This window comes from Amyelois transitella, chromosome W (assembly GCF_032362555.1).
Source record: "Amyelois transitella isolate CPQ chromosome W, ilAmyTran1.1, whole genome shotgun sequence".
Lineage (NCBI taxonomy): Eukaryota > Metazoa > Arthropoda > Insecta > Lepidoptera > Pyralidae > Amyelois > Amyelois transitella.
In genome coordinates this window covers 8,093,556-8,120,932 of record NC_083536.1, presented here as the reverse complement: position 1 = coordinate 8,120,932, position 27,377 = coordinate 8,093,556, and the positions used below count along the sequence as shown (strand labels likewise).

Here is a 27,377-nt window from a genome sequence, read left to right as displayed (position 1 = left end):
CTCGACTGAGCTATTTCTGTACTGTCAATTTCTGTTACCGTCAGTAGGGAACTATCCATTTTCAGGGGATAAAGATATGAAATGGACAATATCATGATTCAGGTGCCATGTGCAGATTATGGATATACGCGTAGTTAATTTTATCTCATTAGAGTGGGAAAAAATAATAATAACTGATAAAAAATCAAATATAGAAGAATAAATAAATCCTATTTTAAATGTGTAGACGAAAAGTAATGTTTGGAGTAAAAATAAGCTGTGTGGGGGATCATGAGACAAATGTGTACTCTGCATCACTGTTAGGTAAACTATATAAATAGACAAAATAAATACACTCAGAACAACTATATGCACTAGTCACTTATCCTGCAATAGTTTGTTAACTTGATCTTCAGTTGTTATCATGATAATAGGAGTGTTATCCTGTTTTCGGACGTATATTCTGCCATAAGAAGTCCAGCAATATTTGTAGGACTTTGATTTAGTGAGGTCTCGCGCGAGGAAATAAAGGCGAGCGCCTCGGGCAGTGAGCTGCTCCGATACGTAAATCGGAACATTGTCGTTCGATCTGAAGCCGAGATTCTTTTTTTGAATTTTGACTTGTAAGCAGCTTTTCTCTATGCCTCAGATTGTAGGCTTTGCAAGCTTGTAGGAACTTCATTTTTAAAAGTGTGGTTGCCAGCTCGACTACAATTGGGGTATTGGCACTTGCACCCCATTTTCCTTTTATCCTATAGATGTCATTGATATCTCTTTCAGATATTTGATTGCCGGTGGACTTAGCCAGCTCCAGGGTTATTTTTAGGAGATATTCTTTATTTTCATTTTTAGGAACATTCTTAATCTCAATATTATTCTTTTGCTTGTCACGTTTCAAATCTTCTAGCTGTTCTTCTAAAATCAGAATGCCTTCTTTATCTTTTTTCCTATCTATCTCTAAAAGTTCTAATTTTTTCTTTAACTCTTCATTTTGTTCAGCGAGAAAAGACATTGTAGTCTGTATGCTGGAGGTAGTCCGGTTAATCTCAGTCAGCGTGGAACCAAATTTCTTTATTTCATTTTCATGTTTATGGAACATGGATTGAATTAACGATATTATTTCATCCTTAAAAAGATCGAGGCGGTCTATATCGATATCATCACCTCGCTTTCTTTTTGTTCGTTGTGCTACAAAGTTAGGAGACGTATGTTGTTCTGTTTCAACCCCCACATCCTTATTAATATTTGACTCAGAAAGAGACCTATTCATCATGTTATTATCCATTATGATAATAAAGTGCAGGTAAGACTTTCCTTAATTTTATTTAGTGTCTCAATAGCCAACGCAAAGAAAAACAAGTGCGCAATGTGAATAATATGTATAGATGTTTAAATGTAGCAGTACGAACGCTCTAGTTATTTACTAGCAGATATTAACAAAATCACTCATCTGTTTGTAGTCGACGTGGGACTCGTAGCGTACTCGTAGCAAAAACAACCTGCTAGTAGGTGTCCAGTATCTTCGTAGCAGCCTCGCTCGTAGCACACCTTAGCGTCGTAGGCCCTGCGTCACTCGGCCCCCACCAGCCAGCAGTTGCTTGCTACGCGGCGTCAGTGGTCAAGCGTTGAAGCAGGACGAAAAATGTACAACTGACTTTGTCTCACGGAGGTGGGGTGTGTTGCCACGGCTATGCTCGCGTAAGATGGTGTCGTAAGTACACACTTAACTAAGGTAGGACTTTAAGCCGACAACGAACAATATAAGAATCTAATTCGCGTGTTTACTTTAAAATAATGGTAAAATAACTAAGTAACACGTCTGCTATCGATGAATGCTCGGACGGAAGAGCAATTGAAAGGACCTACGTATCAAGATATTGGTGAAGAATTATATTTATTGGAGGCTACGAATAATAATTCATTGGAGGGTAGACGTTCGTCACCGCACAGTAGAATAATGCGACGAGAGTCCGAGACAAAAGACAGAACAGCTACGATGACGCATCCCGAACAGATGACCGCCCCGAAAGCTAGCTTAAGCCGGGTCCAGACGAGTGTAACGTGTAATGTAATCCACCGTGTAATGTAACACGAATTCTACGTGTGGACGGCACTACGAGCATTACATGTAACGCTCGCGCGGCGCTCGGGGTTGATCCATCGGCTGTCGGTTTTTCGCGCGAACACAAAGACGCTCGCAGTGCTCGTTTGGACGGCGTTCGTGACGGTTGTGTCGTATGTACGTTCATGATGTGGAGTGACGAACAATCGCTTGAACTTATTAGTTTGTATCAAAAAAAACCTGTTATTTGGGATCCAAAAAACCCGCAATACTATAAAAAAAATCTGAAACACGATGCTTGGAGTGATATTGCTCATTCATTGGAAAGAGATGTAGAAGAATGCAAAAACAAAATGTCTTCGCTATTTTCCGCTGATTTATCAGTTTCGTTGTGCCTCTGGTCACTTTTTAAGTGCTCTAAAGGTTCATTCACCTTTTCTTCGACAAAAATATATGCAGGTTTTAATCTGTCTATAGATACTGTTGAAGTTTTCTTCGGTAATTGAATTATGAAATATTTTTCGTTTTTCTCTATGACTTTGTATGGGCCTTCATAAGGTGGTGTGAGCGGTTTCCTCACAGCATCCGTTCTAACGTAGACATATTCACAGTTTTTCATATCGGGGTGAACAAATGTTCTGTGGGTGGTGTTGTGGTGATTTTCATTGAAAGGGCTTATCTTTGCCATCGAATCCTGTAGGGACTGTGTAAACGTTTCTGGCGATGAAATTTGAGTTTTAGGGTTCATGAATGTTCCAGGAAGTCGTATGTTAGTTCCGTATAGCATTTGTGCCGGGCTAATATTTTCTTTCAACCGTAAGGCTGCTCGTAATCCTAAAAGTACTAAAGGTAGTTCTTTTGACCAGTTTGTCGTGTTTCCTCGCGCAACTAATGCGGTTTTCATCGACCTATGCCAACGCTCGACCAAACCGTTTGATTGTGGATGGTAACTAGTAGTCCTGATTTTTTTAATGCCGAGTAGTTTAGTCAAAACATTGAATAAATCTGACTCGAATTGTCGTCCTTGATCTGATGTTATTGCGTTTGGACATCCGAACCTTGCTATCCAGGTGTTGACAAAAACTTCCGCTACTGTCTTCGCCGTTATCTCTGCTACCGGTACAGCTTCTGGCCATCTTGTAGCCCTGTCTATCATTGAAACAATATATCTATTGCCGTTCGATTCCGGCAATGGTCCGACGATGTCTATGTGCACGTGATCTAAACGCGCTGTTGCCGAAAAACTTCCAATTGGCGATGAGTTGTGTCTATATATTTTACTTTTCTGGCATGATTCGCAAGCTCTCGCCCAATTTCCGATGTGTGTATTCATTCGTGGCCAAAAGTAATGTTGTGATACCATTTTCTTCGATAATCGCACTCCGGGGTGAGTGATGTTAAGCATAGTGTCGAATACTTGTTTTCGAAGTGAATTCGGCACATATGGTCTCAATTGATTTTTAGAATTTTCACAATACAAGTATTTATTCCCGAATAAATGTATTTTCTTCCAATTAAGATTGCTTTTATGCAACAGCTGTTTGAGTTCGTAATCATTGTTTTGAGTATCTGCTATCTCACTCCAATCCACAGGTGAAGGACAATCTATTTGTTCGACTCGTGATAATGCATCGGCTACCGGGTTCAGGTTACCGGCGAGGTGACGTATGTCTGTTGTGAACTGTGCAATGAACTCGAGATGACGTAATCGCCTTGGGGATTCCTTTTTATTTACACCGTTTTGTTTAGTAGTGAAGGCATAACATAGTGGCTTGTGATCTGTGTATATTATTAGCTCTCTTCCTTCTACATAAGGTTGAAAATGTGTTATTGCCATGTAAATTGCCAGTAATTCGCGATCGTATGTACTGTACTTTGATTGAGTCTCGCTTAAACCTTTTGAAAAAAAATGATAGCGGTTTCCAAATGTCATTTTCATATTGTTGGAGAACAGCGCCGACGCACGTTTGTGACGCATCTGTCATGAGCGATAGCGGGGAGTGTGTCGTCGGTGACGTCAATGTAACCGCGTCGCTTAGACTTGCTTTACATTGATCGAATGCTTCTAGTGCCTCCGGGGTCCATTGGATTTGTGTCTTGTCGTTTTTCTTGGACCGAACCAGATACTTGTTTAGTTGAGCTTGGTATTTAGCTGCTTGTGGTATGTTATTTCGGTAGAAATTGATCATACCTAAAAATCGACGTAATTCCTGCACGGTACTCGGAGTTGGATATTTATTTATTGCTTCGACCTTCTCAGGTAACGGCTTGATACCATCTTGCGTAATCAAATAGCCCAAAAATTCTACTTGCGACTGACCCAACACGCATTTGTCTCGATTTATTGCAATGCCATGTTCATCCAACCTTCTGAATACTTCGCGGAGGTGTTGTCGATGACTTTCAGTCGACGATGAAGCCACAAGTATATCGTCGATATATATGAAAATGAAGTCCAATCCCGCTAAAACTTGATTCAGGAATCTGACGAAGGTTTGTCCTGCGTTGCGTAAACCAAATGGCATTCTAGGGAACTCAAATAGGCCAAATGGCGTGATTACGGCGGTTTTTTCGACATCCTGAACTGGTATTTGATTGTAGGCTCTTTTTAAATCTATTTTAGAATATATGCTGGTTCCTGGTAATAGGTACGTGAAATCTAATACTCTCGGGATAGGGTATCTATCCGGTACCGTGATTGCGTTTAGTTTCCTATAATCGCCACAAAGCCGCAACTCGCCGTTTTTCTTCGTAGTGACGTGTAAGGGGCTGGCCCACGGGCTCTTGGAGGGTCTACATATACCAGTTTCTAACATCTGCTCAATTTCTTTTTTCACCCTTAAGTATTTATCAGCTGGTAATGGCCTGGATTTTGAGTAAACTGGGTGTCCATCGGTAATAATTTGATGAACAACGTTGTGTTTTGGTTGTGATAAAGCGTCGAGAGGTCTCAAAATACTTGGATAATCAACCAAAATGTCTTCATACTCTTCTGTTAATTTGATGGTCCGCAGTGTAGGCGTGCTTGACTTCATGAATTTTGCGTCCCTCTGAAGTCCAGTCGTGCCATCTATCAGGCGTTTGTTTCGAAGATCCACCAAAATATTATGTTTTTCTAAAAAATCGGCGCCTAATATTGGTTGCGTAATGTCAGCAACGATGAAAGTCCACCTGTACGGTCGTCTCATATTCAAATCTAGAGTCAGCGTTTTGTCACCATATGTTTGTATTACGGTGCCGTTTGCGGCGTATATTTTATATGTGTTATCAGTTTTCAGTTTATTCCCTCTTTTCGGGATTGCGGAGATGTTGGCACCTGTATCCACTAAAAAACGGTATCCACTTTTTCTGTCGATAACGCATAGGCGGTTTGATGGTGTAATAGCGCTGACGACCGCCTCTGTCAACGCTGTATTTAGTTTTCCGACGGCTTCTTCCAGTTGCATGGTTTTACACAGTTTCGGGCTCTATTTCTGTAACGCAGGTGATATTTACATAACCAATTGGGGCTATCGGGTGTTATTCTAGGTCTCGAACGGGATCTTGAGCGCTCCGAACTTCGGTTTCTATTGAAATTGCGACGTCCGTAGTTATTTTGAAATGAGTTTGACTTCAAGGCTGCTATCTCCATGGTTAACTTACTCATTTGATTTAATATTTCTATCATAAGTTGTGGTTGCCCGCTCGACACTTCCGATACTTCAGCTGACCTTCCTTCTAATATTTTATCTGCAATAATGGCAAGATTATCAAGTTTCTGATCTTGACTTACCATTAATACGGCTCGCACGTGATCAGGGAGTCTTGATAGCCATAGACTGTGTAGAGTCTTATCACTTACTTGACTATTGCGTGCTAATTCCCTCATACGCCTCAACAGGGAAGATGGTTTTTGGTCGCCTAACTCCATTTCACCGACCAACTTTTGAAATTGACGTTCTTCCGACTCTTCATAAACAGACAGCAATCTTTCCTTGACAGCCTCGTATTTCTTCTTTTCGGGAGGTGCCGTTATGATGTCGGTTATCTGCCTGACAACTTCTTTGCCAATTTTTGACAGCACCATAGCATACTTAGCTTCATCATCTTGCTTCTGAGGAGCCATTATCGCCTCGAACTGAGCAAACCAAACTCTGGGCATCTCGACCCAAAAATCTGGTATCTTTGACGATATGCCGAAGGCTGCAATTTCTGTGTTGACATTGCTGGTGCTCGGCGCTCCGCATCCAGGAGTTCCGGGGGTGCAATTTCCACTCGTATTCATGTTGCGCGATGGATATATGCCTCTTGGAACGAAGTCAGTGAGAGTCCCTTAAGGAAGGCTGACAGGTTGTGCAGTATAATTATCGTGACACGAAGATAACAAAGAAAATTAAATCACAAGTTAAAATCGCGGAACGTGTTACTATGTTACAAAACTAATCGGGGTCACCAATGTAAGTGTTTAGGTGGCTATCGAGTTATGAGTCATTTATAGGTAGTAAGTAAAACAACCGTGTTAGCTGAGTGAAGTTGAATGACTGAATTTTATTTCGTTAACTGTTCACCACAATACGTATAAGAATGACAGCGAAAAGTGAAAAACGCAAATAGTGAAAGTGTAATAAATAATAAAATGTGAAATTCGGACAATTTATATATATATATTTTTTGTTTCTTTTTGTTGTTGTCAGTATGTATTGCATTTGTATATATTTTTGTTTTAAAAAAAAAAAAAAGGGGGGACTATTGTGGTGAACAGTTAACGAAATAAAATTCAGTCATTCAACTTCACTCAGCTAACACGGTTGTTTTACTTACTACCTATAAATGACTCATAACTCGATAGCCACCTAAACACTTACAATTAGTTTGCTTGCTTCACATCGAAGAGAAAAAGGAAAAGTAAAGAAGAGCCATAGTTCCGAAAAAGGTATGTTTTATTATAAATTTATGTTGCTTTACATATTACACACTTTTATTTATTAATTTAGTTTTTACGGTATTATCACTTACTTGCTATTAGTACAATTATTACTTCTATTGTATACCCACTATATTACTATATTCTACTATATTTTACTATACATATATGTACTATATTCTATTGTATTGTTTATTTATTGTAATTTATTTTACAGGTGGGGATGAAACGTACAAAAGTACATGGTTTGCTTACGAGGCGCTGGCATTTTTAGGAGATCGAAATAATCCAAGGAAACGACGCAACACAGAGGTAACTGCATTGAACTAGTTTCCTTCGACTTGATAAAAAAAACTTAACAATATGTATTCTGCCAAGAAACTGTACCCTCGTTCATAAAATAGTCATTAAACTCATCCCTAATTTGTTTTGCCGTTGAGGCAGCTCTTCTAGGTACATTATTCAATGGAAGTAAAGATGACATTTCACAATCTCTCCGCCAACTACCTTCACATAATCTTCCGTTTTGGTCGCTGTCAAGTGAGCCAGGGGGTGCATACAAGTTTTTAGATGAATCCGTGTTTCTCAAAAAATTATGCAAGTGTGCAATAGCCATGACTATAGTCTCCACGGTTTTGGGCTGAAGGAGCATAGGTTTTCGTAGAACTCTGAACACAGATGCTGTGATACCAAATACATTTTCTACAATCCTGCGAGCTCTGCTTAACCGGTAATTAAAAATTCTTCGCGGCGATCCCTTGGGGTATTCTCCTGGATAGGGTTTCATTATATTGTTTTGTAAAGGGAAGGCAGAGTCTCCTACAAAAACATATGGTACTACTTTGTTTCTACCTTGCAGTGCTTCAGGTGCAGGCAATCTTAACGAATTATTTTCTAGTTTTTTATATAATTCAGTTTCCTTAAAAATTCCACCATCTGAAATGCGGCCTTGACATCCGACATCCAGAAATTTATAATTATATTCCGCGTCTACTAAAGCAAACATCACTATACTGAAATTAGATTTGTAGTTACGATATTCTGTGCCACTATGTACCGGAGCCTCGAGAATGACATGTTTACCGTCCATGGCTCCGGCACAATGGGGAAAATTCCACAATTCATCAAATCTGTTTGAGATCTGGATCCATTCTGACTCTGTTTTTGGCAGCTGAAACAATGAATTTCTTTTTAATTACAGATTACAAATGAACCGGAACAGAGTGCATCTACAAGTGTCGAAAATGATAACAGTTTGTTTGATAACAGTTCAGAATTTATATCACCAACTGGTCAGGCCCCCAAAAAAAAGAAATCAGACGAAAATAAAAAAATGGGTATGCTTTCGGAGGCTCTTGGCCTGCTTAAGAGTGCTGCTTCTAGTCCTACTCCTGAACCCCGGAACAATAATCCAAACAATTTTGACAGTGAAACCCTTTTCTTTTCAAATTTTATATGCAGCAAGATGCAACAATATAACAGAAGTACTAAAAATGCCGTGCAGCGAGCAATAATGGACGTAATATTCAAAGCCGATGAAGGGTGCACTAACTTTTCTCAACATTATTATCCATCGGCATTCAATTACAGTGGGTATACAACAGGCTCGGTTCCTTCATCAAGATACTGCAATGAACCACCTTCTTTGTCTAATCGCTCAGAACTTACTTCAGGGTATTCAACAGGTCAAAATCAAACAAGTTGCCCTACTGCTCCATATGCTTCACCTGTTCCCTCAGAATTATCTCAAACTTCATATGAAGATGTAGACTTTGTGAATGACCTGATTTGAAAAGAATAAATTTTGTACTACATGATTTGAAGATACAATTTGATTCAACTTTCTAATTTTAATTTTGGAATAATTTTAATTTTGCTTACCGTACTTAATACAATAGCTTAATTTGTTATTTTAATAAATAAATAAAAATATGTAAAACTCACCTTAATGTTTTCTTTCAATGCTTTTATAATCGCTTCACAAACTTCTGGTACAATGCAAGACATTGACTGTTTTGAAATTCTGAAGGTGTATTGAAGGCTTGTAAATGAATCTCCTGTTGCCAAAAATCTTAGTGTTAGAGCCAGTCTATCTTGCGGCGAAATTGCAGATCTCATTATAGTGTCTTGTCTTGATATTTTAGGCGCAATGATTGTTAACAAATATTCGAAGTCAGTAGGCGACATCCGGGTAAAGTTTTTATATTGACCACTTATATGTTGAGATTTTAGTTCCACAAGTAAAGAAGATCTTCTTTTATACAAATTAGTTTTCCACCATCGACGCTTCCGACTTTTGCGGTCTTCAGTTAGTAAATACATGAAAATAAAAGCCGCACCAGCTATCACGACCTTCCTATTCGGCATGTTCGTAGCAACTGAGTGGAAACAGCTTTTGAAATATTTTCGCGTTCACAATTCGCTTTAGTTCGTGTGCCGTCCACACTGTTGATACTAAATTACACGTAATCTTACATTACACGTTACACTCGTCTGGACCCGGCCTTAGAGCCTGGGAATAATTTTAAGGCAGCTGAAATTAAAATTCCTTTGTATATTTACAATGTGGCGAAGGGAGTGTCCATGTGTGATATCACTTCATACATAAAGAAAAAATGTGATATCGATGTTAGTGTAGAAAAAATTAATATGAAAATAGCAATCGGTTATGAATCATTTAAAATATTTGTACCTAAACATAAAATGGATTTATTTTTGTCGGAAGACTTCTGGCCTAAAGGTATCGCCTATAGAAGATCTATCGACTTTAGGTACCGAGAAAGAGGAAAAGCCGTATAGGCCGGGGCTAGTAAACAAACTTCATAATGAATTGTAACGTCAAATTAATAAGTTACAACTGTAAAAACGTTGTTAGATCTGTGGAGTGTGTGCGTATCCTGTGCCGCTCGTCAGACTTAGTGCGTTGCAAGAAAGGTGGTTACTTCCACACGACCTGGCATTTCTGGGGTCAATTGACAATGACTTCGGTTTCACAGGTACCTCCGCTGTTGACACGTCGGCTGGTGTTCTACGGGGCAGGGCTTACGGAGGTGTGGCCATACTCTGGAGAAAGGCTGCGTTTCCTATGGTAACAGTGGTGAAGTGCAACAGTGTTAGGCTAGCAGTTATTAAGATCAATCTCAATGATAGTTCGGTTATCATTTTCTCAGTGTACATGCCAACAGATTGTGATAAAAATTTAGTAGAATTTACTGAGGGTTTAAGTGAGTCAGTGATTATGCTTGATGACTACAATGCACACCCTGGTGAGTCCTTTGATACGGAACTTTAATCCTTTTGCTCAGAATAATTGTGGTCGTGTGTGGACAGAGAACTATTACCAACGAATGGTCATACGTTTGTGAGTGATGTGCATGGGAGTTTGCGATGGCTCGATCATTGTGTTGTCACAAGTGCAGCGCGGCCCACTGTACTCGCGGTATCTGTCTTATATGATATATATTGGTCAGATCATTATCCTGTATTAGTAGTATGTGATTTTCTTAATTTTTTGAGTCCAAAACTACTAGCTTCCAATAATTGTTTAAATAAAATTGTTTGGGGAGAAAGAGATAATGATCAAATCTCAAAATATAACACTGAATGTCACTCGAATTAAAAAATGATAAATTTTCCACACGAGTTCTCGGCATGTTGTGATGCCGTTTGTGGTGATCCATATCACAGAACTCATATGGATAAAATGTATGATGATATTGTATGTATACTATCGGGGGCCGCTAAATGTAGTTCCAATGTGCGAAGGAGGAGAGGTATATATATACCTGGGTGGAATAAGCATGTTCGCAATGCTCACGAGAAGGCTCGGCTGAGTTTCCTTATGTGATCACTTCACGGTAAACCCACTTCTGGCCATATTTACAATGATATGCGTAAAAATAGAAATAAGTTTAAGTCCAAACTAAAATGGTGCCAAAACAATCAGCAGCAAATAAAAATTAATATCATTGCTGAACACCACAAAAACAAAAAGTTTGGTCAATTTTAGAAGGCCACCAACAAAATGAAACATAAGTCGAGTCTTCCCGCTAGTTTCCCGCGGTTTTCACGAGCCTCGTGAGATTGCTAACATGTTTCAACAACATTTTAAGGTGGAATCGCCTATGGGATCAACAGTGCGGCTGGTGTCCGATTCTGAGGTGGTCGCTCCAAAGGGAAGTGTATTTTTTACAGCTAAGGACGTAACAGGAGTGATAAATTCCATGGTTTGGGGTAAGTCACTGGGGCATGACAGCCTCAGCATCGAGCACCTGCAGCACGCTGGTGTTCACCTTCCGAGAGTTTTATCTCTGTTCTTTAATCTGTGTATTGGTCATTCTTATCTGCCTAGTAAATTAATGCAGACTATAGTTGTGCCTGTAATAAAAAACAAGACTGGTGATGCCTCAGATGCATTCAATTATTATTTTTTTTTTTTTTTTTTACACAAACAGTCATAAGAAACAAATAAGTACAATAATACCGTTTTAAAAAGATAGACCAAACAGTGTCGAGCAATAATACAATAAAAATTGCGTGCTTATAACAAACAGCAAGAGATGGTAAAAGAAAAACTAATTTGGTAGGTATCAGATAAAGGCCATTATATAAAGTAGAAGGAGGACATCAAGTTGCGTAGAAAACAAATACATTCAGTCAGAAAAGTATCGGGAATGGATTATTTGTTTATGGTTCCAAATTCAAATTTTTGTTTTTTTTGTTGTTGTTAGATTGGCACAACTGTTTTCCATTTTGGCGCGGAGTTTGAGTTGCATCTGTTGTTTACATTAAATACAGTGCTATTTTTAGTTATATCATATCTAGTGTGTATTGCTAATTTCATAATGGATAAAAACATCGAACAAAGAGTTTGTCTTAAATTTTGCATTGCCAATGGAATATCGTGTTCGGAGTCACTGAAAATGTTACAGAAGGCTTACGGTGAATCGACTTTATCAAAAACTCGTGCTTATGAGTGGTACAAAGCGTTCAAAAGCGGTCGAGATGTGATGGAAGATTTGCCTCGCTCTGGTAGGCCATCAACGTCTGCAACTGAAGTTAACAACGCAAAAGTGAAGGAAATAGTGACTGAAAATCCTCATTCAACTTTGAGAGAGATAGCCACCGAACTTTCTGTATCTCACGAGTCGATCCGTACCATTTTAACTAATAATTTGGGTATGAAACACGTTGCCGCTCGGCTAGTCCCAAAAGACCTGAATTTTTTTCAAAAACTCAATCGCATGAGAGTCGCTGAGGACATGCTAGAACGAGTCAATTCCGACCCAACATTCATGAAACGCATTGTTACTAGTGACGAGACGTGGGTTTACGAGTTTGACATGCAAACTAGTCAACAAGCTTCGGAGTGGCGCCTTCCAACTGAACCGAAACCGAAAAAACCACGCCAAAGTCGTTCAAAAGTCAAAGACATGTTGACTGTTTTCTTTGACTATCGCGGTGTTGTGCACTCGGAATTCTTGCCGGAAGGTCAAACGGTAAATAAGGAATATTATTTGAGTGTTATGCGGCGTTTAAGAGAGCAAATCCGACGAAAAAGGCCAGATTTGTGGAAAGAAAATTCTTGGATTTTGCACCATGATAATGCACCTTCGCACAAGGCCATCATTATGAACGAATTTTTAACCAAACACTCAACAAATACCATCGAGCAACCACCATATTCACCAGATATGGCTCCAGCCGACTTTTTTCTTTTTCCTAAACTCAAATTACCACTTCGTGGCACCCGTTTTCAATCGGTAGAAGACATAAAAGAGAATTCGCGGCGAGAACTGACCTCAATTCCGGAAACAGCGTTTAAAAAATGTTTTGATGATTGGATTTTTCGTTGGCGTAAGTGTATCGTTTCTAAAGGAGCATATTTTGAAGGTGATAAAATAAATTTGGATGAATAACAAACAGTTTGTGTATTATTGATCTTTTCCTGCTACTTTCTTGACAGAGTAGTACAAACAGAAATACGAGTAGATATCAAACGATTACAAGTATGTATATGTAGTATTGTACCTTAGTTTTGTATTGATAACAGCTTATTACGAACTAAATTTTTTGTGGACTGCAATGAGTTTAAAAAATGTCAACGTCTGAGATATTTTTATTGTAATTACATAAACAACGGTAGAAAAAGTTATTCCGAGTGTAATTTTTGCGAAGCTGAGGGGGTACTAAGATGTGTAGATTGCGAGAGGAACGAAGTGGAAGTCGAGCTTTGGATATGAAATTTACTTTCAAAAGGAGTGTAGAAGAATCAATCAAGTTATTTATTATCTTATGTAAAAATGCTATATCGATTTGGGTACGACGGTTCTGAAGGGATAAGATGTTATAGCGATAATATAGCGCGAAGTGAAATGTTAAATGACATATCTGTTACATTATTGCGATAGTTAAGTAATTTGATGAATTTATTTTGCACCTTCTCAATTCCATTTATATCATTTTGGTAAAATGGGTTCCAGACGTTACAACCGAAGTCCAGTATTGATCTTACAAAACTATAGTATAGAATTTTTAGGGTGTCATTATTTCTAAAAGGTTTGGTAATCCTATTAATAAAACCTAAATTTTTGAATGCTTTTTTGATGATTAAAGTGTTACAAAGTGATACTTAAAAGAAAGCTCACTGTCCATCATTATGCCCAAATCACGAAGCGAATCTACTCTAGTGACTAAGTTGTCATTGAGATGGTAGTCATATTTTATAAACTGTTTTTTTCTTGTATAGGGTGTCCCAAAATTAACGCAAGATTTGAATTTGCCGCCATTTGTGCAGTGAAGTGTTGCCAACCCTGAAAAAAAAGCAATTTGAAAGCTAACAGTATAGGGTTATTAAAAATGGAGCGTTACTCGATAGAACAACGTGTCTTTATTATTAAAGAATATTTCAAAAATAGTGAAAGCTTGGCGGCTGCAGTTCGAAAATTTCATACAAAAGTTCGGAGAACCCACATGTGATTGTCGAAAAACAAATGCATCCACAACGCGTGACTAAATGGTGTGGATTTTGGGCTTGAAGCATTAATTTTTTAATTAATCTCTTCACAGTTGACAAAGTTAAAACACTATTCCGACCTTATTTTGTATGAAATTTTCGAACTGCAGCCGCCAAGCTTTCACTATTTTTGAAATATTCTTTAATAATGAAGACACGTTGTTCTATCAAGTAACGCTCCATTTTTAATAACCCTATACTGTTAGCTTTCAAATTGCTTTTTTTTCAGGGTTGCCAACACTTCACTGCACAAATGGCGGCAAATTCAAATCTTGCGTTAATTTTGGGACACCCTATATAAGTGATAACTTGACATTTCTCGATGTTAAGAAAAAGTTGATTGTTGTCACAATATTCGACTAGAGAGTCAAGATCCTGTTGGATTTTGACACAGTCATCAATATTAGTGAATAGTTTGGTGTCATCAGCGTATAGAAGTTGATTTGTGTTAGTGAGCGCTTCATGAATATCATTGGTAAAAATTGTGAAAAGGACCGGGCCTAGACGGGAGCCCTGTGGCACGCCAGATGGAATAGGTAAGAAACTAGAGCAGTAACCCTTCATACATACAGCTTGGCTTCGGTTTCTTATGTAGGAATCAATCCATCTAAGTAGGCAGCCGTTTACCCCGATCCTCCAAAGTTTGGTTATTAGTAGATCATGATTAATTTTATCAAATGCTTTGGAGAAATCAGTTTACACGACATCCACCTGAGTGCCTTTATCCTGTGCATTAAATAAAAAGTATACGAATCTTATCATATTAGTATCAACACTTCTGTTTTTGAAAAATCCATGTTGATTTTCCGAGATTACATGCTTAAGTGCATTCGATAATTGTGTGGTAACTATTTTTTCAAATATTTGACTAAATTTACAAAGTTTGGAGATGGGTCTAAGTTAGCGACACACTAAATTTAACATAACGCACACTCATTAAGTATTGTCATATTGTCATAGAACAAAAGAAGCGAGATCAAACAATACCCCCACTACGACGGTCGAGTGTATTAAATAGTATACTAGAAAGCGAATGAGCAACTTAGAGGCATAATTTGAATATTATTATTGTTATTTATGAAACCTTATTGATAAAAGATAACGCAGACCGTCATAGATAATTGATAATGTTATTTTTGTAAAAGTCAATGACACGAGGTCAATAATTGGATTAAGTTTTTTGATGTCAACAAATATAAGTTAATTTCTCGAAAAGTATATTATTTTTATAAACAAAACTATTGTAGTAAGGAAGCATAATATATGTATTTTTGTATAACTTAGAATTTATTAGAGTCTTTTATTATATATTCGAGAAATCTTTAAAAGTTGACAGGAAATTTTGCTGAAATCATATGTTGAAGACAAACCTTTGTTAAAATCTCTATGGAAAAGAACTTTTGATATGTATAAACTATTTTATGTGATGAGAATTTTTGTTAGTTTATATGGAAAATGGAAATTGTTTTGTTTGTATGTTGTAAAATTGAGAAAAGTTAATAAATATCGCCTAAGCGAAGCTATGCACAACACCAGAAATTGTAACGAAATTTGAGGTTCACGTTAGGGTATTACTCCGACTTACAATAGTAAAATCGCCGGCAGAGGGCATCGTAGTGCAATTGTTCCAGTTTTAAGTGAAAAATCAAGAAAAAGAAGACCTCAAGAAAGAAAAAGTCCTCAAGAAAGAAAAAGTCTTCAAGAAAGAAAAAGTCTTCAAGAAAATTAAGTCGGAATAATACCTCTTAATGAAATAGTTTAATAGTATTAGGGAATCAGTTTAAGGTGTTATGCGTGGTTAGTGGACGGACAAATTGTGTACATTGTTTTTGTTTTTTAACTCCTCATCATTTTAGTTTAGTGAATTCCAATAAGACTTAGATACAGTGAGTAGGTATTCCAATTAGTGACAGCGCTATTGGATTTCAGTGATTGGACTTGAAAACTGTAAGTATTCCAGACATTATTAAGTGACATAGACTTAATTAGAGAGAGAGACTCACTGCAAAACTATTCAATATAGTGATCATATAGTGAATAGTTTTGCATAGACACTCAGTGAGTAAGGTCAATGACCCCATATATAGTAAATTATTGACAATCCAGTGATTAGTGAACTTAGACATAGGCTTTTGGAAGAGGTTGATGACCCCATTTCTACACAACCCACCATCCGAGGATTCTTTGTTGGCCTCACGGCCGCGTCCGCAGTCGTTGACGTCTCATACCAACGGGGGTGCGGACTTCTACTGGAGCGGAATTCGGGACTTCCTATAAGTGAAGGGGAGGCTAGGGGAGGCAGGTACCTAGTCCGGGTTATACTGTCACCTCGACCCGCAACAGTCTATGCTGTGAAATGAACTCCCGGTGATTATTTTTGGGAATAGGGATAATGAGAGCCTGTTTCCATTTACTAGAAAACAGTCCAGTCTCTATCGATTTCTTAAAAATTAAATATAAAGGCATCAGTAAAGAATCAGCACACTTTGAAATAAAAATCGGGGGGATTTCATCAGCTCCTGCACTTTAGTTTAGGTTAATATGCTTTAACTCGTACAAAATAGTCTCCTTATCTATATTAATAGAATTGATACGCGAGTTAGAATGTTCATTCTCAGGCAAATAAGAACAATCAAGTGGTGGGAAGTCAGAATCTAAATTTACAAAAAGAGACTGGAAATACGTATTAAATCCTTCGCAAATGTCTTTTCCGGTTGTGAGTGGATCTTTGTTTACATTGTACATAATATTGGGGTATCACCAAGTTGCTTTTTGGACTTTACGTAAGTCCAGAAATAAGTTGAATTTTCTTTAATATATTTTCAGATAAAGTAATATAATTTTATATTTTGTATGTTGTAATTTTCTTAACCTTTTTCTCAGCAAAGAGAAAGTGCTATAAGCCGACAGATTGCCATAAGTTTTCCATTTATGATGGTAATTTTTTTTCTCATTACTCAGTTTTACCAAAGACCTAGTATACCAGGGGGGATGCTTACTATTAATAAATGTATTTCTCGTAGGCACATGTTTAGAGATTAGCTTATTAATAACATCATAGAAATAGTCAATATAGCTGTTAACATTGTCCAGGGACGAGAAGAAAGAAAACCAGTTGTGAGAATTAATATCTTTATTTATGGCATCGTAGTCGGCTTTATAAAATAATTTCTTCAGAATTTTATTGTTTACAAGAGCAGTTCGAGGAGAACATGCTGGTAAATTAATGTCTAACGCTTTTTGATGCTGATCTATATCTATACTAATATTATAAAGCTGAAGAGTTTGTTTTGTTTGTTTGTTTGTTTGTTTGTTTGTTTGTTTGTTTGTTTAAACGCGCTAATCTCAGAAACTACTGAACCGATTTGAATAATTCTTTCACTGTTAGATAGTCTATTTATCGAGGAAGGCTATAGGCTATCTATCCCGGATTTCCTACGGGAAACGTCAACAATGCAGGCGAAAGTTGAATGAGTCGGCCATCTGCGAGCTTTCCACGCGAACGCTGCGCAAACCAACAAAGATATAGTAAAACAATGTACTAAAGATGTGAAGTACTCATTTTTTGCCACAAAAAAGTCCGCGAGAGCATATATCTATCTCTTAAGGTTTACTTACAATTACCACTTTTAAGTTAATTTTTTAAGATTATTTTTTCATTATAAACATAAGTTATTTTGAAACCAATTTTCTTTGATTCAGTATTAATCCTTATCCAAATAAATATGTTTATTACTTTCGGCTTTTCATGTAGACTAAAATTGCCATTTACAGTTTATAAATCAGACGAATAGGTTTTGAGATATAGTCGTTATAAGCAATTTGCAGCAAAACATTTAATACGGCGAACTAGCGTTCTTTCTAACGTGACCGCCTGACCGCATAATGATGCCCAAAATAACTATTCCACGCGGACGAAGTCGCGGGCACAGCTAGTCTTCTAATACTAGCGGTCTACAGGAGTGAGAAACTGTGCAAAAAGTATTACTAAATACTAAGTCTATTATCTATACATATAATAAAATAGTAAAAATATTTTGTCTGTACATTTAGTATTTTTGACTGAAATGGATAGAGGGATACTTAGAATGAATAATAGAAAGCAAAAATATTTTTTTTTAATTTCTTGTCTGTTTGTCTGTATGTATGATCACGATTATCTCCGAAAGTACTGAACCGATTTACTTCAAACTTTCACCAATTGCTTTGTTTTAACTCAGAAGAACATTTAAAGTTTGTTTCATCAAAATCGGTTCATTAAAAAAAGTAATCGACATTTGGATGAATTCAAGGCATGAGTTTGCCTGCAAATAAGTTACGAAATTTGAAATTCAAAGTCATTTATCATTACACGACAGCATAATACCTATAACATATAAATATAAGTGAAAGGCGACTAAGGGATAGGCTTACAAACTTGGGATTCTTTTTTAAGCGATGGGCGAGCAACCTATCACTATTTGAATCTCAATTCTATCATCAGCCAAATAGCTGAACGTGGCCATTCAGTCTTTTCAAGCTCTGTCTACCTCGCAAGGGATATAGACGTGACCATATGTATGTAGTCTACTGTAATTTCGACACCACCGCAACGGCTTCGATGGTCCAGTGGTTAGCGCGTGAGACTGTGAAGTTGACGGTCCAAGTTCGAATCCTTACAAAAAAACAAGATATGTATTATTTTTTATTAAAAATATTTTTTTTGTGTTGTTTGAGTATTTTATTTAAAAAAAATGAAAATCAAAATACTACATATAATAAAACGGTAAAAATATTTTGTCTCTATATTTAATATTTTGACTGAAACGGATAAAGAATTTTTTTTTTACATTTTTTGTCTGTCTGTCTGAATCTGACTGTATGATTAAGATTCAACTCGAACTTTACGCGGACGAAGTCGCGGGCAACAGCTAGTTAATATTAAATTCTTTATTAAATTGCTGTAGTAATGAGAAATCTAGAAATTCAACTGTAAGACTAGTTGGAGTGTCAGCACTCGACTGTGGAATCATATTATTATTTTCTTCGTCCAGATGCCATATTAAAATCGCCCAGTATAAGAAAAGTATCATTAGGATTTGAATGTGCCAAGTCGGCTGCTCGGTCGTAAAAGGCAGATAGAATATTTTCGTGCGAGGGCGAATGCGGAATATAAGTACATCCCAAGTAAAGGTAGGGCCCGTGTTTACGATCGGAAGGCGCAGACGGAGACGCAGACCCAGGTGCGGCGGCGGCGGCGGGGGGCGGGAAGTCACGGGCGCGCAACAAGATGCTCAGCCACAGCTCGTCGGCCGGCGGCGGCGGCGCGTACCACTCGCGGCGAGCGACCGCGCACAGCTCGCGGCGCACACCCACCAGCACCCCGCCCCCGCGCCCATGCCCACTAGCATCTTTGTCACGATCACAACGAAAAACGTTATAGCGGGAGTCAATATATTCAGAAGAGTAGAAACCATCACTAAGCCAAGACTCAGATACACAAATTATATCATAGTTGTTATTTAAAACCTCCCGTAGAAATAACTCTGACTTAGTTCGCAAACCTCTCGTGTTTAATAGTAAATACATAGATAAGTCATTTGTGTTATTGTGTGTAGGAAATGAGCGTACCACCCGCTTCGTAAGAATAAACTCAGAAAGTATTTGTAATGAGGTATAGGTATAGTCAGACTGACAAATATATTTAGAGTGAGGCCTCTTTTCCATTACACGGTTGTTCAAACGTACGGTGTGTAAGCCGTACGGTTGAAAAAACGTGCTAGCTTGTACATGATACGGCAAAATCACCGCGCGAGACATTGGTAAGTACTGGCTAGTAGCGCTTTTTACTCGGGCTGTGTAGGACGTGCTGCGTCATGAATTTTCTTACGAAAAAAAAGATTATAGTTGCTTATTACATATATAGGAAAAAGAAAATAGAAAAAAAAAGGGAAGTAAGGTTTTGGATACATCCGATTTTAGAAAAAAGGGAGGAATATGGCGCGTTTCATACACTTGTCAAGAATCAATTGAGAGAAGATGAAGACAAGTTTTACAATTATTTTAGAATGCAGAAAACTACATTCGACAACTTGCTCCAAAAATTATCCCAGGAACTAAAACATCAAGATACTTTTATGCGAGAGAGTATATCGCCCGCAGAAAGATTGGCTGTAACTCTGAGGTAAGTAGGTACAAAATTAAATGACATATTTTAGTTTAAAATTGTTTATTGCACACAAACAAAATTATTACATGTAATTGAATTTTAACAAATATTAATTTAAGAACAAGTAAATCAAAAAATACACTACGCTGAAAATGCTACTCAAGTGCGGTACTAAAATCGAATTCGTCTTCAATAGAAACTTGAGAATCTGCCGAGATACTTTCCGCATTTACACTATGTACAGATAATTGTGATTCGGGTCGGTAGTGGATTGGCTCTGAACCAGAACCGTGTCCAAAATCATGAGAAGACGTCTGTGGACGACTTATTCCATAGCCCGATCTAGCAGCTGTAGAATATCCATATGTTGACGATTGCGCATTTGAGGATGCTGTACCACTTAAATATCCTTGATAGCCTTGATCCCATTGGTTTCTTGATGTAGGTATATACTGAGTACACTGTCTTTGTTGAATATTTTTAATTATTGAAATTACTTGAAACTGAAAGTCTATCATATTTTCATCACTGAACTTGTCAACTGTATCAGCGATTCCCATAAAAAAGTTCATACTACGGCTTTTCTTTTTCTCATCTCGTTCTGCTGAATCCATAAACTTCATAAACCTAATGTCAACTTCACTTAGTTCATTTTTTCTTTTTTTTTTAGCCCTTTGCGTCTCACTCCGTTCAGTGTATCCCGAGCTTGATTGATTCGGGACTGCACTATCAAAATTTTCATTACTGAGGCTAGAATCATGAACATGTTCAGTCATGTTAGAATCGGTCTTGCGATGCTCAACATTTTTTTAGGAACATCATTTCATCATAGAACATATATTTTCTTTTTTTTTTTGCTGAAGAACCAGACTTACATTCATTAATTTTTTTGTCATATTTTATCCAGCTATCTTTCATATTGGTCCACTTCTTCATCACCATTTGCCCTGAAAATAAATAAATATTAATTATTAAATTCAAAATTTATAAAAACCCCCGACCTAAACTGAATCGACCCCGACCTAAAATGGGGTTTTAGTATTTGAACCTGAACCGTTTGGTTTTATATTTCAGGTATCTAGCAACAGGAGATACCTTTACTGACCTATACTACAGCTATAGAATTGGAATAAAAACCATAAGTTGCATCGTACGTGAAGTATGCCACTACATTTGGTTAGAACTGTATAAAGAATATATCGCTCCTTCAATACAAAAGCACCACAAGTCAAAAAATTTCAAAAACGTTATTTTTGCATAAAATGCATCTTAAACGATGAAACTTTAATATTTCGCGAAAACAGCCATTGTTTTATGACTATAAACACCCGTAAACGCACACACGTTAGTTTTGTTTTGTACCGTTTTTGTAACTGAGTTCCGCGAAAAAGTACCATATTGTCAGTTGTCAGCAGTCATTCGGCACAAGCACACGCTTTTTTTGTGTAAAACTACCACATTCCAAACAACTGCTAAAAGACGCGTGAAATCATATATTTAAAAGTGCCACATTCAAAAATAATTACCTTTTGCAGATCACATACACGTAAGTATCTTATCATTTTTATATGCAATAGTACAATGTTTGCAAATTGGTTAGTTTTGAATTAATACATGTGGTATTTGCTCTTATTTTTGTATGCAATACCACCATATTTTGAATTAAGTGAGTTTTGTGTTATTTTTAATTAAAAAGCAATGTTTAGTTTTAATGCTGCTATTTTGTCTGAAAGTTTTTTATTGTACACTATAAGCTTCAAGTGACAAATCCCACTTTCGTTGCGGGCTATACCTACTCGTTCCATGTAGGTATCGCGCAAGCCGCAGTAGGGTTCAACAACCTACCTACTCACCTTACCTTTTTTTTTTTGTTCAGCATGACATCAAGAGCGTACCGTATTTTGAACTTGGTACCACCTGAGGAATATGATGCTGATAAGATAGAAGATAGCAAATCATCCGTACCAGATAGTCAATTTGATTTAGATATTCTCAACTCTGATGAAGAAAACGAAGATATTCCAGAAACGCCATCAAAACACAGAACATTCAATAAACCATCTTTAGTCATCCCAGAAACAGACTCAGACAGTAACTCTTCATCTGATGAATCTTCTAGCTCTTCGAGCAGTTCTAGTTCTTCAAGTAGCTCCAGTTCTACAAATAGCCATAAAGATTTCTCATCCGATGATAGTGTCAAAGATCCTACGTATGAAGATCCATTTATTAAAAAACGCAAAGCCCAGTCAGATTCCGAAGAAGAGCAACAACCACAAGCGCAGTTACCTGGCATTCAAGATTTTCCACAATCATCAGCCGTAGATAACCAGGAAATATTCAAAATTAATTCACCATTACCTAGAGTTGATGACCAGCCATCTAGCGTTGACGAGCACCCATCTAGCGTAGACGAACAGTCTCCTAGTGTTGTTGCTGTGGGCAACAAAAGAACAAATTCATGCTTGCAATGTACCAATATGCGACTCAAGAATTGCCAAACATCAAGAGTATTACTCATAAGTTCCTTATAAAAGGCCACACACAAAATGAAGGAGACTGTGTTCATTCGGTCATTCAACGTAATATTACTAGAGCATTAAAATCATCTCCAATTTACGTTCCAGACCAGTATATCACTCTGATTAAAACAGCGAAGAAAACTGGAAAGCCTTATACTGTTACTGTAAGAACTGACACATGAGAATTTTTTTGACCTCAAATCTCTGTGTATAGGAAACTACAATATAGATGATAATGGCAATAAATTCAAATGGGCTGATATAAAGATTCTGAAGACAGATAAAGTAAGCAATGGCATATTTTTCTTTAAAACGTCCTACGAAGACGAAGAGTTCAAATCGGTATCTACGTTGAGAAAACGCCGCACGAAGTCGAACCCAGTACCTGATAATAATTTGACTCTAAACCAACTTTACACTGAAAAGCTTACTGTTCCTGAAGCAAAAAAGCATGGGATTCTAAAGCTAATCCAAAAAAATGTCGTGCCAAAATTTTATGAATCTTTTTATAATAATCTCTAAATTCGTGCATAAGTTACTGTTGTGAACTGATTTTTGAACTAAAACAGTTTAAGTTTTTTTTATACCTTTACGAGCATTACGCTCCATGTAGTTGTAAGTCAACCTTTTATAAAAAATATATTTTTGTAAGAACACTTTTACGAGTATACCACGTTTATGTGTTTTATATGGTTGTGATTAGTGTAGAATGTAGATCAGGGAAATAATTTTGGAGGTGTCTACTCCATAAGTAAAACAATACAAATTAGTATTATTCCATTGAAAAAGTCTGATTTGATCGTGACTAGGTATAGCTTAAAACATTTTATTATTAAAGTATAGTTATTTTTTACTTATTATTTCTTTAATCGGTTGTTCAAAGAGGTGAAACCTCTTCTTGGTGGTGAACGTAAAGTGAGAATAATTACAAGTACCTACATTGTTGTAACTGATAGTTGTTAAGTTTTAGGAGGCTAGTTAAATACCTGGATAGTGTATTTACTATTACAATAATTCTTATTATTTGTTTTGTTAATTCTATGCAAGAGTTTTTTGTTTTTATAGCTTAAAAGGTTTGTTTTGTTTGTATTAAGTTAAAAATTTAAATTTATTCCTCTTACCTACTAAAAAGGTAATATATTAATTAGAAGACTTAAATATTGATCTCATGGTATGTTTATTTAACTTGAAAACTGATAATAAAACTCAAATTTTCCTTATTATGTTGGTTTCATTTATAAAATTTGAATGTTCTTGAAGTCGAAGTCTATATACAAAACTAACTTATCTGCATTTTTTCGAGGATCTATTTGAGGTATGGTTAAGATTGCTTTATTTAATAATAGTCTATTTAATTACGCGTCTTTTGATACCAAAAACATTACTTAATTACCCATAGATTATAAAAAAAACACAAAATTATCCAAATTATTTTTTCAAATGCCTCTCCTGAACAATTTGCTTATTTTGACTTGTGGTGCTTTTGTATTGAAGGAGCGATATGAAAATACCATCTAAAGAAGACTGGCTACACATTGCAAGCAAATTTCAAGAATCTTCCAACTTCCCGCTGTGCTTAGGAGCGGTCGATGGAAAACACATCAGACTTATTAAGCCAATTGATAGTGGCTCGATGTTTTTAAATTACAAACATTTTTTTTCTATAGTTTTGATGGCAGTAGTAGATAGCGATTACAACTTTATATTTGTTGACGTTGGCGCCTACGGAAAGGAGTGTGATTCCAGTGTGTTTAAAGAGACCCCATTTTGGAAAAATTTAACAAACAACGGATTAAATCTACCCGATGCAACACGTTTGCCTGGAATTGACTACGATTTGCCATATGTGTTCGTTGCGGACGAAGCCTTTGCTTTGCATTATCACTTGCTTCGTCCATTTGGTGGTCATCAGCTTGATCAATTAAAACGTACATTTAACTACAGACTCACAAGAGCGCGAAGATTTGTTGAATGTGCGTTTGGCATTTTATCCAATAAATGGCGAATTTTTCACCGGCCAATGAATGTGTCCATCGATTTGGCAGTTGATATTGTGAAAACATGTTGTGTTTTGCAAAATTTTATACATAAGCAGGAAAACTTTCAGTTTCACAATGCGAGTGAAAATGAGTCCACCCTTGATTCAGAATCGGAACTAATCCAGTTACCTATCACGAATGCAGTTCGCGGAAGTTTGGCGGCTAATGAAGTTCGCAACAGATTTGCACAATATTTTGTATCTAACGAAGGTCGCCTCTCCTATCAAAACAACTATGCATAAGTAAAAAGTTAATAATTAAATATCTGTAACTTACCAAACTTGTTTTTCTCATCACCACTTAAATCTTCAAATGTGGGCTGGAAATGAATAAATATTTCTTTCCAGGAATCATATTTAAGCCGCTTATTTTTATAATCGTCGATGGTCTTATCCCATATTACAGGCCTTTCTTGAATCAACGTAATTAATAATTCTTGATTTATGTTCATTTTATAATAAAATCGCGAAACAGCATATATAAGCGGTCACGAATCCGTGCGTACGTCCGGCACCGTCGACACACCCCGATAGACTGCCATACAACACTGGTGAAAATCACGCCGTGCGTAGACGCGGCGCGCCGAGGGGCAGTCACGGCGCACGCGGCCGCGGCGCCGTGCCTTGGCGCCACCGTGCATGTCGACAAGCTCATATAGTGATCCATACCACACTGACGACCGTGCCTACACGCGGCGAATTAACCGTAGATTTTCACGGCGAGAAACCGTGTAATGGAAAAGAGGCCTGAGACGTTTAAAACAAACTTTATTTTTACTAAAGAAATAAGTAAGTACAGTTTTAAAAATATCAATTGGAACGTACTTAGTAAGGTATTTTGTTATTTGGTAAAAACGTTATTGACGCAACAGTAAGCAGTATACTAAAGTATGACAATCACCATTAAACAATATAAATAAAAGTCATTTTATTTTTGCAATATCAACGTCACGTGAAATTAAAATAGGTTTTGATTCATCGTTCTTTCTCACAAAAATTTTACAGTCTTTTATTCTAATATAGGCATATCCACGTATCATATCCCTGCCCAGTTTACGCGTGCGACTGTACAGCATTTTGTTGCTGGGCGTTAGATGCTCGTTCACTACACTCGTACACTGACCGTGCGGGTCCGTCGATATCCACATCGTAGGCAGTTCGCCGCGTCTCGCGCGGACTGCTGCAAGCACATCAGATTTTTTCTGACGTTGTATGAACTTAACGATGATATTGGGGATTTGTGTTGGTTCTTAACCACTGCTTTCTGTAGCCGTTTTCACTGAAGCAAAACGTCGCACACGATGAATGTGGTCGATATCGGAAGAACACAAAGATATACCAATTTTGGTCAAATTGCTTGTATAATGTTTAACAGATTTTCTGATTTCATGTAGGGTATGCCAGCATTCATTCTACATTGCTGTTCCTTATATGAAAGCTGGTTGGCAAGATCAGTGATTGTGTTTGTGTTATCAGTTAACTTTTTCTCCAGTAATTAAATCTTGGAGTTCAGGTCACTGTTGTCCGATTCTAAGATTTTAACCTCTCTTAAAAATTCCCGATTCGTTTGTTTTCCGACTGGATTGTGTCACACGATTGCTTCATATCGCTTATCTGTGAGGTGAGGCCAGTGACCTTATTGGCAAGTTCCTTAATGGTGTCATTTTGATTGTCGATCATACCTTGCAAAGTAGATTTCATGTGGTCCTGGAACGTGGCCAATGAGTTGTTGATGTCAATAATAATGTTAGACCGCATACTCTCCAGCGTTTCTTCCACTTTTTTATCAAATTCTACAACGTTGAATTCATTTGGATTTTTTCTTTTTCTGAGTGTCACCTGTTGCTCATAGTCGCTGTTTATTAGCTCCGAAATATTAGGTTGCGAGCTAGAGTGGCCAGGAGGACTTCGCTGTAAGTTCATGTTTAAAATTTTTGCAGGATCGTCACTGATGGAGTTTGACAAAGTTCTTAACAAAAATGATATACGAGTATATTAAAAATTTTTGAAACAATGTCACTTGATTATGTGCCGTATATCGCGGGTCCGGAACAAATCCAGATAATACGCAGTAAGTGTGTGCTTGTTAACACGCACGCGCGCTGACTGAAATTATAGGCCGATTTCGCTCGCCACGGTGATAGTGAAGGTGCTGGACAGTCTGCTTAGTAAGCACCTGGATAAAAACGTTTCACTTAATGAAGCGCAGTTCGGTTTTCGACCAGGTCTGTCTACAGAGAATGCTATCCTTTGCCTAAAGCAGACTGTTCAGTACTATACCGCAAGAAAGACACCGGTGTATGTCAGCTACCTGGATTTATCCAAGGCATTCGATCATCCCATACGTGGAATTCCAGACGATGTACGCCTTGGGCGTGCTCGTCAGCGTCGCCGGCCGCGAGCTACGGCTGTTTGCTACCTACATTCCGCCAGGGGCCAAACTCAACACTAACGAGCTTTGGTCCCTCATGAACACCACCACGCCAACGCTTGTGGCTGGCGACTTCAACGCCAAGCACACAGCCTGGAACTCCACGAGGATCAGCCGGAGCGGAAGACGCCTTCTTCAGGCCGCTGTGGACCACGACTTCGAGCTGTTAGGGCCGGACGAACCCACTCACACCGACACAGTGGGAGGCTCCGACGTCATTGACATCGTGGCCCACAGAGGGCTGACCGCGCTGTCAACATTGCACGTCTACCTGGACCTGCC

At 37.6% G+C, this 27,377-nt stretch overlaps 4 protein-coding genes and 1 pseudogene across 4 annotated transcripts; 2 read left to right on the top strand and 3 right to left on the bottom strand.

Annotated features, from left to right (window-relative positions):
- Nucleotides 1-5,508: 5,508 nt before the first annotated feature.
- LOC132904142 (uncharacterized) lies at nt 5,509-6,305 on the bottom strand. Its single transcript, XM_060954063.1, has 2 exons — nt 5,883-6,305; nt 5,509-5,514 (listed from the first exon to the last, which is right to left on the bottom strand). Exons 1-2 carry the CDS (start codon nt 6,303-6,305, stop codon nt 5,509-5,511), a joined length of 429 nt encoding a protein of 142 aa, XP_060810046.1.
- An 807-nt stretch (nt 6,306-7,112) lies between these two features.
- LOC106139834 (uncharacterized) lies at nt 7,113-8,999 on the top strand. Its single transcript, XM_013341337.2, has 2 exons — nt 7,113-7,256; nt 8,146-8,999. The coding sequence occupies exons 1-2, from the start codon at nt 7,113-7,115 to the stop codon at nt 8,734-8,736; spliced, it is 735 nt and encodes a 244-aa protein (XP_013196791.1). The 3' UTR covers nt 8,737-8,999.
- LOC106139833 (uncharacterized) lies at nt 7,250-9,449 on the bottom strand. Its single transcript, XM_013341335.2, has 2 exons — nt 8,889-9,449; nt 7,250-8,115 (listed from the first exon to the last, which is right to left on the bottom strand). The coding sequence occupies exons 1-2, from the start codon at nt 9,309-9,311 to the stop codon at nt 7,300-7,302; spliced, it is 1,239 nt and encodes a 412-aa protein (XP_013196789.1). The 5' UTR covers nt 9,312-9,449; the 3' UTR covers nt 7,250-7,299.
- Nucleotides 9,450-20,252: 10,803 nt separating this feature from the next.
- LOC132904298 (uncharacterized) lies at nt 20,253-25,407 on the bottom strand (annotated as a pseudogene).
- Nucleotides 21,378-22,808, top strand: LOC106139887 (uncharacterized). The gene is made up of 3 exons (XM_060954239.1): nt 21,378-21,653; nt 21,984-22,576; nt 22,732-22,808. Exons 2-3 carry the CDS (start codon nt 21,985-21,987, stop codon nt 22,806-22,808), a joined length of 669 nt encoding a protein of 222 aa, XP_060810222.1. The 5' UTR covers nt 21,378-21,653; nt 21,984.
- Nucleotides 25,408-27,377: the final 1,970 nt, after the last annotated feature.

Coding starts and splice junctions, on each gene's coding strand:
- LOC132904142 (XM_060954063.1), bottom strand. CDS start 6,305: ATGAATACGAGTGGAAATTGCACCCCCGGAACTCCTGGATGCGGAGCG.
- LOC106139834 (XM_013341337.2), top strand. CDS start 7,113: ATGTACTATATTCTATTGTATTGTTTATTTATTGTAATTTATTTTACA. Junction 7,257..8,145: donor GGAAACGACGCAACACAGAG/GTAACTGCATTG, acceptor TTTTAATTACAG/ATTACAAATGAACCGGAACA.
- LOC106139833 (XM_013341335.2), bottom strand. CDS start 9,311: ATGCCGAATAGGAAGGTCGTGATAGCTGGTGCGGCTTTTATTTTCATG. Junction 8,116..8,888: donor CATTGAAAGAAAACATTAAG/GTGAGTTTTACA, acceptor TCATTGTTTCAG/CTGCCAAAAACAGAGTCAGA.
- LOC106139887 (XM_060954239.1), top strand. CDS start 21,985: ATGACATCAAGAGCGTACCGTATTTTGAACTTGGTACCACCTGAGGAA. Junction 22,577..22,731: donor AACAAATTCATGCTTGCAAT/GTACCAATATGC, acceptor TTTACGTTCCAG/ACCAGTATATCACTCTGATT.